The sequence below is a fragment of the Pristis pectinata genome, chromosome 10, assembly GCF_009764475.1.
Source record: "Pristis pectinata isolate sPriPec2 chromosome 10, sPriPec2.1.pri, whole genome shotgun sequence".
Taxonomy (NCBI): Eukaryota; Metazoa; Chordata; class Chondrichthyes; order Rhinopristiformes; family Pristidae; genus Pristis; species Pristis pectinata.
Genome location: NC_067414.1, coordinates 8,786,053 through 8,798,697, shown reverse-complemented (window position 1 = coordinate 8,798,697; position 12,645 = coordinate 8,786,053). Strand labels below are relative to the sequence as shown.

Genomic DNA, 12,645 nt, shown 5'->3' with positions numbered 1-12,645 from the left:
CACAACGTGAAGAGCAGGCTCTAAAGTATACTATGGACAAGCTGATCCAGTGTGACTTGACCAACCTACCACCAATGCAACTCAGCTCAAATCAATTCAGATACTCACAGATGCCCTTCTGTGATTTCCCCTTAGTCTTGATGTTTGCTGGCGTAATGCTCGTATGAATTTCTGTACGTTATGTGGAATTCTTACAAGGAACCCCACAGTACAACTGAAGTATTAGCTCTTCCTTGGAGAAAGCTGAAAACCCTTAACAACTTCAGAACTGGTCAATGGTAGATGCTGCCACCTTCTCCACAGTATCTGTACCATGCAACCATGGAGTTTCTAAGCAGACAATGAAGCCAATCATAGTCCAGCCAAGAGGAAGTGCTCCTATACTTGAAGCTCTGGCCTGGATGTCCGATTTGGACTCTGATCTGTTTTGCAGTTGCCAAAGAAAAAAGACAGGGGAAGGATGAATTTCAGTGCAACAAAACGGGATTAAATCCCAGTGGATGGAATAAAAAGTTAGCAAGTGGGAAACAATAAATATCCAATGGAATGTCTTCAACGAGGAGGGGGAATGGACCAGGAGAAACGGACAGCCAACTTATTCTAGAACATTGTGAGTGATTAAAGATACAAAGATTAAAATGAAACTGCATAAGTAAAGGTAAAACAAAGTCAGGTTCATAGTATAATTGAGGAGAACTGCAAAAGGGAATATGGGGTAAAAGGGAAGAGTATGGAAAGATTAGTAACTAATGTAGAAAGGAACACAAAGTTTTTCATTAACATATAATAGATGGTAAGAGGTGAGTCAACTATTGTAAGGGACTAATTAGGGACCAATAGGAAGATATTCATGAGGAAACAGAGAGCATGGATTTGTTCCTATAGGAAAGGATCCTACTAATATCTCAGGCAGTGAGAAAGCAGACAAACTGGCTGCAATTAAAGTGGAACAACAGGACGTACTTCTAAATTTGATAGCACTCAGAAAAGTCTGGATGGGAAGCATTCTTGATTACTTTGGAGGGCAGAGAGTTGAAATTCTTCTTGGGAGGATTGGCACCAGAGAATTGAATGACCCTTGTTCAAAAAGGGGAGGGGGTGAAACCTAGAGACACAAGAGACTGCAGATGCTGGACTCTAGAGCAGAAAACGAGCTGCTGGAGGAACTCAGCGGGTCAGGCAGCATCTGTTGAGGGAAATGGAGAGTCAATGTTTTGGGTCAAGAGGGTGCCTTTGATTGATGATTGATTTTAGAACGTAGAACAGCACAGTACAGGCCCTTCGGCCCACAATGTTGTGCCGACATTTTATCCTGCTCTAAGATCTATCTAACCCTTCCCTCCCACATAGCCCCCCCATTTCTCTATCATTCATGTGTCTATGTAAGAGTCTCTTAAATGTCCCTAATGTATCTGCCCCCACAACCTCTGCCGGCAGTGCATTCCACGCACCCACCACTCTCTGTGTAAAAAACTTACCCCTGGCATCCCCCTTATACCTTCCTCGAATCAACTTAAAATTATGTCCTTTCATGTTACCATATGTTGCCCTGGGACAAAGTCCCTGGGGCCCCCACTGTGGCTTTGCTTCCTCCAACCCAATCTCCACATTTGCTCTGAAGCCTGCATTTAGTCTGCTGTGGCTAAACAGGGATTAGGGTGCCACGCAAACAGAAGTAGAAAATGCTGGGGACTCTCAGCGTGTTAATGATGAAAGTTGGATAGATTTTGCATTGGCAGAATAAAGTTAAGGAAAGCTGAAATTTAATGCCACTTAATATTAGAAAACAACTCTGATCACCTATACACCTATTCACCTGGCTGGGTGCCTCTGCCAGGGTTAGTTTGAAGCTGAACCATGTCTATAAATGAAACTTGTAGATTAATAATAGGGGAGGCTTTGGAGCGGATTTTTATACGGATGTCCAAAAGGCATTTGGTAAAGTGTACGTAATAGGTCTGCCGGCAAATCAGATGAAAGGGACATTGGTTGCAAGGATATAAAATTGATAGCTAGGCACAGAAAGAAGAGATTAATGGTGTGGGTGAAAAACACGACGATGCTGGAGGAACTCAGCAGGCCAGGCAGCATCCGTGGAGAAAAGCAGGGGGTCAACGTTTCGGGTCAGGACCCTTCTTCAGGACTGAAATAGGAAAAGGGGAAGTCCAATATATAGGAGGGAAAAGCAGAGCAGTGATAGGTGGACAAAAGAGCGGAGGCAGGGTGGGCACAGGGTGGTGATAGGTAGATGCAGGTAAGAGATAGTGACGGGCAGGTGCGGGGGAGGAGGGGAGAGCAGATCCTCCGGGGGGTGGGTCAAAGGTAAGGAGAGAGAGAGAAAAAGGAATAGAAAAAAAGAGATAGGCTGGGAGAGGGAAGAAGAGAAGAATCATGGTGGGGGGGGGGTGTGTGGGGAAGGGGGGTGGGGGTTACTTAAAGTGGGAGAATTCAATGTTCATGCCGTTAGGCTGTAAGGTCCCAAGATGGAAAATGAGGTGCCGTTCCTCCAGTTTGCGCTTGGAGTTCTGGCAGTTCCACTGCATTCAGTGCTCCAAGTGTGGCCTCCTCTACACTGGTGAGACCAAACGCAGACCAGGTGACCATTTCACAGAACTCCTGCGCTCCGTCCGTAACCGTGATCTGCATCTCCCTGTTGCCGGTCACTTCAACTCCCCCTCCCACACTATCACTGATATGTCAGTCCTCGGCCTCCTCCACTGCCAGGAGAATTCCAAGCGCAAACTGGAGGAACAGCACCTCATTTTCCATCTTGGAACCTTACAGCCTAACAGCACGACCATTGAATTCTCCCACTTCCAGTAACCCCCACCCCCCTTCCCCACAAAACACACCTCCTGCCACCATGCTTCTTCTCTCCTTCCCTCTCCCAGCCTCTCTCTCTTTTTTCTACCTCCTTTTTTTCCCTCTCTCTCCTTCCCTTTGACCCATCCCCCGGTGGATCTGCTCTCCCCTCCTCCCCCGCACCTGCCTATCACTATCTCTTACCTGCATCTACCTATCACCACCCTGTGCCCACCCCACCTCCCCTCTTTTGTCCACCTATCACTGCTCTGCTTTCCCCCCCTATATATTGGGCTTCCTCTTTTTCGATCTTCAGTCCTGAAGAAGGGTCCTGACCCGAAACGTTGACCCCCTGCCTTTTTTCCACGGATGCTGCCCGGCCTGCTGAGTTCCTCCAGCATCATTGTATTTTTCATCTAGATTCCAGCATCTGCAGTCCTTTGTTTCTCTGGTATTCATGGTGTGGGTTATTTTTCAAATGTGCTTGAAGTATGCAGCATCATTCACCAAAACTGAGCAATAAGGGCAACATTTCAAAGTTTACAGAACTCAAAATGTAGCAAGCAGTCAGCATATATGTAAGTAGCACATCAGGATAAGATAGACCGACCAATGAAATGTGCACACACATGACATTTGAAATTAAGTGGCGGGAAGAGCAAGGTGTTGCATTATCTGTAGAATAAAAACAGGGAGCAGTGAAAGAAATTAAAAGGTACAATGTTCACGGGACTGCACAAGATGACACACCTGGGGATTTACAAACACTGATTTTTGAAAGTGACAGGTCCAAGTTAAAAAAGCAGCTTAAAATAAGCATGAAATTCTGTGCTTTTATAAATAAGGGTGTGGATACAAATACAGCAGGGGAGCTAAGCGAAACCTTCATAAATCTCCAACACACAGAATGCTGGAGGAACTCAGTGGGTCAGGCAGCATCTATGGAGGGAAATGGACAGTCAACTTTTCGGGTCGAGACCCTTCATCAGGACTGGGGTAGGAGGTAGAAACAGGCAGTGCGGGGTTGGCGAACAATGAGGTTGGAGGCCATAGAGGGGAGATCTCCGGAGGTGATGAGGCCGGTGACGGTGCGGGAGACAGTGGCCTGATGCTTCTCAGTGGGGTCCTGGTTCAGGGGTAAGTAAGATGAGGTGTCCGACAGCTGCTGTCTGGCCTCTGCAAGGTGGAGGTCAGTCTGCCAGACTACATCAATCACCGTTTAGGGCTCAGTTAGACCTCTGTGAACAGTTCTGGGTACTTACACTGCAGGGAGGAAGTCAAAGCCCTGGGGTAAGGCCCAACAGATATACTGGAATGGTACAAAGATGATAGAAGTTTATAAGATTATGAAAGGCATAGATAGAGAGGACAGCTGGTTTCTTTTTCCCAGGGTTGAAGTGTCTAATACTAGAGGGCATGCATTTAAATTGAGAAGGGGTAAGTTCAAAGGAGATGTGCAGGGCAAGCTTGTGACACAGAGAGTGGTGGGTGCTTGGAATGTGCTGCCAGGGGTGGCGGTGGAGGCAGATACAACAGAGGCATTTAAGAGGCTCTTAGATAGGCACATGAATGTGCAGGGAATGGAGGGATGTGGACATTGTGTAGGCAGAAGGGATTAGTTTAGTTAGGAGTTCACTTACTAGATTAATTAGTTTGGCACAACATGGCTCCACTGCTCTTTGTGATCTTTATAAATGACTTGGATGAGGATGTGGAAGGGCGGGTTAGTAAGTTTGCTGATGATACAAAGGTTGGTGGTGTTGTGGATAGTGTAGAAGGTTGCTGTAGATTGCAACAGGATATTGAAAGGATGCAGACCTGGGCTGAGAAGTGGCAGATGGAGTTCAACCCGGAAAAGTATGAAGTGATACACTTCGGGAGATCGAATTTGAAGGCAGAATACAAGGTTAATGGCAGGACTCTCAGCAGTGTGGAGGAAGAGAGGGATCTTGGGGTCCACGTCCGTAGATCCCTCAAGGTTGCCACACAGGTTGATAGGGTTGTTAAGAAGGCGTATGGAGTGTTGGCCTTCATTAGTCGTGGTATTGAGTTCAAGAGCCACCAGGTAATGTTGCAGCTCTATAGAACTCTGGCTAGACCACACTTGGAGTACTGTGTTCAGTTCTGGTTGCCTCATTATAGGAAGGATGTGGAAGCTTTAGAGAGGATGCAGAGGAGATTTACCAGGATGCTGCCTGGATTGGAGAGCGTGTCTTATGAGGATAGGTTGAGTGAGCTGGGGCTTTTCTCTTTGGAGAGAAGGAGGATGAGAGATGATTGGATAGAGATCTACAAGGCATAGATTGAGTGGACAGTCAGAGACTTTTCCCCAGGGTGAAAATGGCTAGCACGAGGGGGCATAACTTTCAGATGATTGGAGGAAGATATAGGGGCAATGTCAGAGGTAAGTTTTTTACACTGAGAGTGGTGGGTGCGTGGAACGCATTACCAACAGAGGTTGTGGCGGCAGATACATTAGGGACATTTAAGAGAGATAGACACATGAATGATAGAGAAATGGAGGGCTATATGGGAGGGAAGGGTTAGATAGATCTTAGAGCAGGATAAAATGTCAGCACAGCATCGTGGGCCGAAGGGCCTGTATTGTGCTGTAGTGTTCTATGTTCTATGTTTAATCATGGGCCGAAGGGCCTGTTCCTGTGCTGTACTGTTCCATGTTCTATGGGCAACTTGTAGTGGAAGAGTGCTACATGTCAATGCTACTTTGGAGTGTGCTTAGCAAATCTCCGGGCAGTTTCTCCTCAGGACAGATAAGGCTGAGGAGAGACTGAACAGGAAGTGTTCAACGTTCTGAGGATTATGATGGTTGATGGGGAGAAATAACTTAAAGATAATTGGCAAAATAAACAGTCAAAATGAGAAGACTACGTTGTTAGGGATGCACTGTCTGAAAAGGGGGCAGAAGTAGATTCAATCTTATTTTGTGTAAGGAATTTGGACAACTAACTGAAAGGAAATCATTTTCCCAGCCCTAGGGAAAGGGGGAGGGTGGGTGGGACAACATGGATGGCTCTTTCAAAGAGACAGAAAAGGCACAATGGGCTGAAGAGCCTCTTTCTGTGCTGTAAGATTCTATGTTTCTATAATATGATCAATTGCTCAGCAAATTGTGCTTCAAAGCAGCATCTGGATCTACCAGCTGGGCTGCTGTTCAAACTTGATATTATATATCTAATCAGTACAAATATCAGCATCTCTTATACATACATTAAGAAAATGATATATAAAGTATTCTACAGTAAGTCTTTGTTGTTTTTAGTGAGGCATTAATGTCTTATTCTGTTGGAAAAGAGTTTGTCCAAGGCTGGATCTGCTTCAAAGGGAAGCTCCGTCATTTAGATCATCTTTCAGATTACAGTGTGTTCAGAGTTAAAGATCACACTACCATTTAGCTCTGGTCCCCCATCACCATATGTTCTCACACTTCTCTCTACACAGAAAAGGTCCTTAGAACAACCTGAAATGAACGCTTAACCTTAAAATAAAAAGTTCAACAAAATATTCAGCAATTAACTTTCAAAGTAATGTTGAATATTTTATAAACAATTTTCAAAGAGAATGAAGCCTATATCTTGTACCTTACATGAAGCAGAAAAATACTTCTGATGTAAACAGGGGCCTTTACCTGGATAAGATAACAGGGTTTCATAAACAGCACAGAAGTTTGAAGACGCAACTGTACTGTAAATAAAAGTAGTCTTAATCAGTCCAGATCCCTGAACTATTCTCTGGAACATCATCAAATGGTCTTTGTGCACATTTGTTACAAAAATAATTCCTGGTATATCAAAGAAACAAGCTGCTCCCACAATACTTCAAAACAATCTCATTTTCGATTTAGCATGCATTTATTCATGCAACTAGACCCATACGGCTCCTATAAGTGCCTCTTTGATTTGTTCAGTATGTTGCACTTGAAAGTGTCATGGATTGTCTCAGTAGCAAGGAGAATCCAGGTGACGATGCATTTCAGAGACTGAAGCAACATGTGAAAGGGAAGCTTCTTCTGTTCTCATTTTAGATGAATGGGAGACATGCTCAAGGATCTCACTGGATCCTCAGCTTCCTCAGTGAGTTGTGACGTTCTGGGCATGCCAGCCCTCATTGTGTTTGGGCTTTCAAATGTCTCCAGAGTGACCTCCTCACCTCCAACCAAGAATCGCGATTCTGTCCAACTAGGGTAGTGCTCTTGGCGCACCTTGGTAGCCTTGTGGTTCCTGCCCATGAACGGCACCCTCAGCTCTTGTGTGGGTTGGATCAGACTTTGCACAGACAGGGAGTGTTCTAAAGGTTTGTCCGTCACTGGGCAAACTTTGACCAAGGAGTCGTTCTCCACACTCTGACTCCTCCGCCACAGCGTGTCCTGAGTGAAATTAACTTCTGCCTTTTGGCCAGTGACAAGGCATGTAGTGATGTTAGAATCAGCCCCCTGTGAAGTGACGGGAAAGATTTGGGGCGGAAGTGCCCTGCTGGCATTCTGAAAGGATGGTAACTGTCGAGGTGTTGCAGCTGCCTTGGCAGGTGGAACCACTGGATTTGCTGCAGTCGTGTTACCAGGAGTAACCTGAGGCTGCACAGCTGGGCTGACTTTGCCATAAGAGGGAGCACTTGGATCATTTGGCGTAAGGATGAGCTGCAATCCCCTGGCACTCATAGATCTTGATGTGCAGCTGCTGAGCCGTGCTGAGCCGAGCCCATCTCCGGGACTTTGGTAATCAGAAGTCTGATCGAGCTCAAGCGAGGGTGTCTGCAGGGAGGCAAGGGTCAGCGCTGAGACGGAGCCTTTCCTTAGACATTGTCTGTAGACTTCCAAGAGCGCATCTAGCTTTGACTCAATGGACTGTACCTGCAAAGACAAGTGTCACCAGTGGTTATAAAGGGCCCTGTACTTGCACTGATTTGCACAGAGAAAGCTCACCCAGACTAGGGAGAGGACAATTGAATACCTGACCCTTCAATTACCCAGACCAGCCTTGACTGACCACATGGAGTTTTATTACAGAGCTAATATCCCAAGGGTCTTCTACCTTTCACATGAAAATTGTTTCCATTTTGGGAACCAATGGAGTTACTTCCAAGTAATCAACATCATACCTGTTTCTCAACTTTTACCACCCGTCCCATCATGCTGAGATCGGCAGTGACGTCATTGTCTGGGGGTCCTTTCTCACGAGATCGCTTTTCTGTGGTGAACTGTCCTTTCCCAAGAATATGATCCACACTGAATTGAATGAAATAAACAAAAATCAGGAAACTCTTGCATGTGCACGAGGAAAGAGTTCTCTCATTGTGGTTCACAGCAGTTGAGAATAACACCTATTTATTTGCACACCAAGAAACTATCAGGGCAGGCACTGTCATGTAGTGGTTAGTGCAATGCTATTACAGCGTCAGTGACCCAGGTTCAATTCCGGCCACTGTCTATAAGGAGTTTGTATGTTCTCCCCGTGCCTGCGTGGGTTTCCTCCGGGTGCTCCTGATTCCTCCCACATTCCAAAGACATACAGGTTAGGAAGTTGTGGGCATGCTATGTTGGCGCCGGAAGCGTGGTGACACTTGCGGGCTGCCCCCAGAACACTCTACGCAAAAGATGCATTTCACTGTGTGTTTCAATGTACATGTGACTAATAAAGAGAGCTATCTATCTATCTATCTATCTATCTATCTATCTATCTATCTATCTATCTACCTACCTACTACCTACTATCTATCTATTTATCTATTTATCTATCTATCTATCTATCTATCTATCTATCTATCTACCTACCTACTACCTACTATCTATCTATTTATCTATTTATCTATCTATCTATCTATCTATCTATCTATCTATCTATCTATCTACCTACCTACTACCTACTATCTATCTATTTATCTATCTATCTATCTATCTATCTATCTATCTATCTATCTATCTATCTATCTATCTATCTATCTATCTATCTATCTATCTATCTATCATAAGAAACCATATCTAATGTATATATGCTGATGTGTTTAAATTCAGGAAGAAGTGGCAGCTGTCACTTAAACTCCAGGGTCCACACACTGTGAACTCCAGGTCTCATTTGTCAAAGTTCAGGGGATCAGGGGCAATGGTGCTTCCAAGTGAGTTCACCTAAAGACACAGAGGGTGTGACTTTCCAGGTGGACAGGTGGAGTCACACACAATGGAGCTCGAGGAACTCAGTGGGTCAGGCAGCATCTGTGGAAGGAAATGGATGGTTGATGTTTTGGGTTGAGATGCTTAATCTGGACTGGAAAGGAAGAGGGGAATAGCCAGTATAAAAGGGTGTGGGGTAGAGGTAGAGCTAGAGCTGGCAGGTGATGGGTGGACCCAGGTGAGGGGGGGGGGTGACGGGCAAATGAAGGAGGGGGGAGAGTGGGAATGATGTCAGAAGCTGGGAGGTGACAAAGGGCTGAAGAAGATGGGATCTTGTAGGAGAGGACAGTAGACCATGGAATAAAGGGAAGCAGATGGGGGAGGGGAACCAGAAGGAGGAATGTGTGGATGATGGGTAGATAGAAATGGTAGGAGAGGGGATAAAGATAAGGTGATGGGGGCCAGTGGGATTAGGAAAGGGAGGGACAGAGGGGAGTGGTTGCCGGAAATTTGAGAATTCGATGTTCATTCCGCCAGGCTGAAGACTATCAAGGCGGAATATGAGGTGTCGTTCCTCTAATCTGCATCTAGCCTTGACTGGGCAATAGAGGAGGCCGTGGAGTGACACGTCGGTGTGGGAAAGGGTCAGTGTGTGGAGCCATTATCTGACAGATTTGTGCGTGACTTTAAGGTCACGCAGCCTGTCTCTGTAGCTTCTGGAGAGACAGTCAGGCTCTTCCGCACATCAGAGCAGAGGCAGAGTCGAGACCAATTCAGTGAAAGAAAGAACTACATTTGTATAGCACCGTTCATTCTCTCAGGTTGTCCCAAAGCACTTCACAGCAAAGAAGAATCACTTAAGTGCAGTAATCATTGGTAGAAATGTAGCAGCTAACTTTTGCATAATAATATGAAATGACCAGGCGTTCTGTTTCTGTTTGTTGGCAGAGGGATAAATATTGGCCAGGACACCAGCCGAATATCTTGTCCAAATAGTGCCATGGGACCTTTAATGGATACCTGAGAAGGCGGAGCAGACCTCTGATGGTGCATCTGTACTGCACCGGGAGCGTCAGCCTAGATTTTTGCACTCAAATCTAATTGGAACATCCACAATCTTCTGACTCAGATACGAGAGCGCTAACAAATGAATCAGTAGGTGTCAGCTACATCTGGGCTAAGTGGAGCTTTGGAAGCCACACTCACCGTGACTGCAGACTCTTAATCCTACCGAGCATGTCCAGATGTCCAGATGAATATTGCTCAATCACATCCTTCACGTCGTAGGGTCGTAGAGTCTCTTTGAACTTCCGCTTTGCGACGTGAAACTTCATAAACCTGCAACGCATCAGGGTAATTGAGTCAGTCATCGGTATTCTGACTGGGAGGTGAGTCAATTGAGTGTAACTGTTCGTCAGCTCTCCTTCAACCCTCATCATCTACCCTTGGATCACATCACGAATGGGCATCTACATTAAGGGTCCAATTGACTAGGTTCACCTCCTGGCATTCTGCAGAACTCAAGCTACTGCAACATTTTAACCAATGACTGAATTAAGTGAGTTAAACAATCTTATTGCAGAGTAGGGAAAACTTCTGAAGCACCAGAGGAACAAAGGACTGAGGATGCTGGAATCTAGATGAAAAACACGATGATGCTGGAGGAACGCAGCAGGCCAGGCACCAAAGCACCACAACAGGTGGGAGCGTATTTGGAGAAAATAGACGAATGGGAGAAAAGGACAGAAAGTTACCAGATGGAAAAGTCCATGGTCCATTGAATCCAACTTGTACCATCCTGGCAGCCACGTGATTCAACAATAATAGATGGATGACCAAGCATGTTAGTCAGTCTCCATCAATTAGCCAACCACAGATTCGGATAAGAGTGTCAAAAAGAAACAAGTAATGGAGAGATTTGCAAAACACACAACAATAGTCATCAGTTCCTCGCCAGCAGACTACATTCACCACACATCATGTCTCAGGGCAGGCACAGTAGTATAGCTGTTAGCGTAACGTTATTACAGCGCCAGTGACCCGGTCTCAATTCCAGCTGCTGTCTCTGAGAAGTTCATACGTTCTCCCCGTGACTGCGTGGGTTTCCTCTGGGTGCTCCGGTTTCCTCCCACATTCTAAAGACGTACGGGTGAGGAAGTTGTGGGCACGCTATGTTGGCGCCGGAAGTGTGGCGACACTTGCGGGCTGCCCCCAGAACAAAAGATGCATTTCACTGTGTGTATCGATGTATATGTGACTAAGATATCTTATCATATCAAAATGCAGCTTCTGAAAGATGATCCAATTTGTGAATTTGTGCTATTAACTATTTCTACATCAACCACTTGCTTACACAGACAAAGTTTGGATACCCCTTCATGCAAGTTTTCTAGTTCCACTGCTCTGGGCAGGGTAAACCAACCTGACACATTCAACATGCTCCAGTTCCTTTTGAACCACAGCAGATTCACCAATACTGTCCAACCATAAGAACAGGAGCGGGAGTAACAAAATAGAGCCTCTCAAGCTTGCTCTGCCACTCGATGAGATTATAGCTCCTCATCACCATCCCATCCTCAGACATTCTTGATTCTTTTGTAAGTCAAGAAATTGGCCCGTTTTAGCTTTGAATATAATTAATAGCTCAACATCCAAAGCTTTCTGGACACCACAGATTCACAACCCTCTGAGAGAAAAACAACTCCCTATCCCAATACTAATACGGACACTGTTCCCTACTTCTGGATTCTCCCGCCAGGACAGAATCAATCCTGTTGAACCCCCTAAATAAAATCACCTATCATTCTTCTAAACCCAAGAGAGTTTAGGCCCATTCTGTTCAATATCTGTTCATTAGACAGCCCTCAATGTCAGGATCCTAACCTAAGGAATCTTCTCTGCACTGGCTCCAAGGTAAATATAGCCTTCCTTAAATAAAGAGACTAAATACGGCATGCTTTTCTATATTAATTGAGGCATTGAGTTCAAGAGTCAGGAAGTTATGTTGCAGCTTGATAAAACTCTGGTTAGGCTGCATCTGGAGTATTGCATTCAATTCTGGTCGCCCCATTATAAGAAGGATGTAGAAGCTTTGGAGAGGGGGCAGAAGAGGTTCACCAGGATGCTGCCTGGATTAGAGGGCATGTGCTATGAGGAAAGGTTGGATACACTTTGGGTTGTTTTCTCAGGAGCGGTGGAGGCTGAGGGGAGACCTGATAGAAATTTATAAAATTATGAGAGGTGTAGATAGAGTAGACAGGGTCAAAGTGTCTAATATTAGAGGGCACGCATTTAAGGTGAGAGGGGGTAAGTTCAAAGGAGATGTGCAGGGCAGGTTTTTTACACAGAAAGTGGTGGGTGCCTGGAATGAGCCTTGATGAGTATGTCACCACCATCACAGACTTTATCAGCAAGTGTGTGGAGGACTGTGTACCAAAGAGGACAATACGGGTGTTCCCAAACAGGAAACCATGGATGAACCGGGAGATTCACTCCCTACTGAAGGAGAGAACTGCTGCACACAAGTCTGGGGATCCTGATCTGTACAAGAAATTGAGGTATGACCTTCGTAAAGCTATCAGGGATGCCAAGAGACAATACCAACTCAAAATAGAGTCCCTGACCAGCTGCCAGTTATGGCAGGGCTTACATGCCATAACAGGCTACAAGACGAAGTCGGGCTGCATAGCTAACAACAGCGCATCCCTTTCTGATGAACT

General features: G+C 45.5%; 1 protein-coding gene across 1 annotated transcript in view; it reads right to left on the bottom strand.

The window, feature by feature from the left end:
* Positions 1 to 10,128: 10,128 nt before the first annotated feature.
* The window catches only part of LOC127574904 (potassium voltage-gated channel subfamily KQT member 5-like), a 242,793-nt gene continuing 240,276 nt past the window's right edge, over positions 10,129 to 12,645 (bottom strand). Inside the window, exon 13 of the mRNA XM_052024397.1 lies at positions 10,129 to 10,264. Within this exon, the coding sequence (XP_051880357.1) occupies positions 10,129 to 10,264 (136 nt within the window). The remainder of the gene's footprint in view (positions 10,265 to 12,645) is intronic.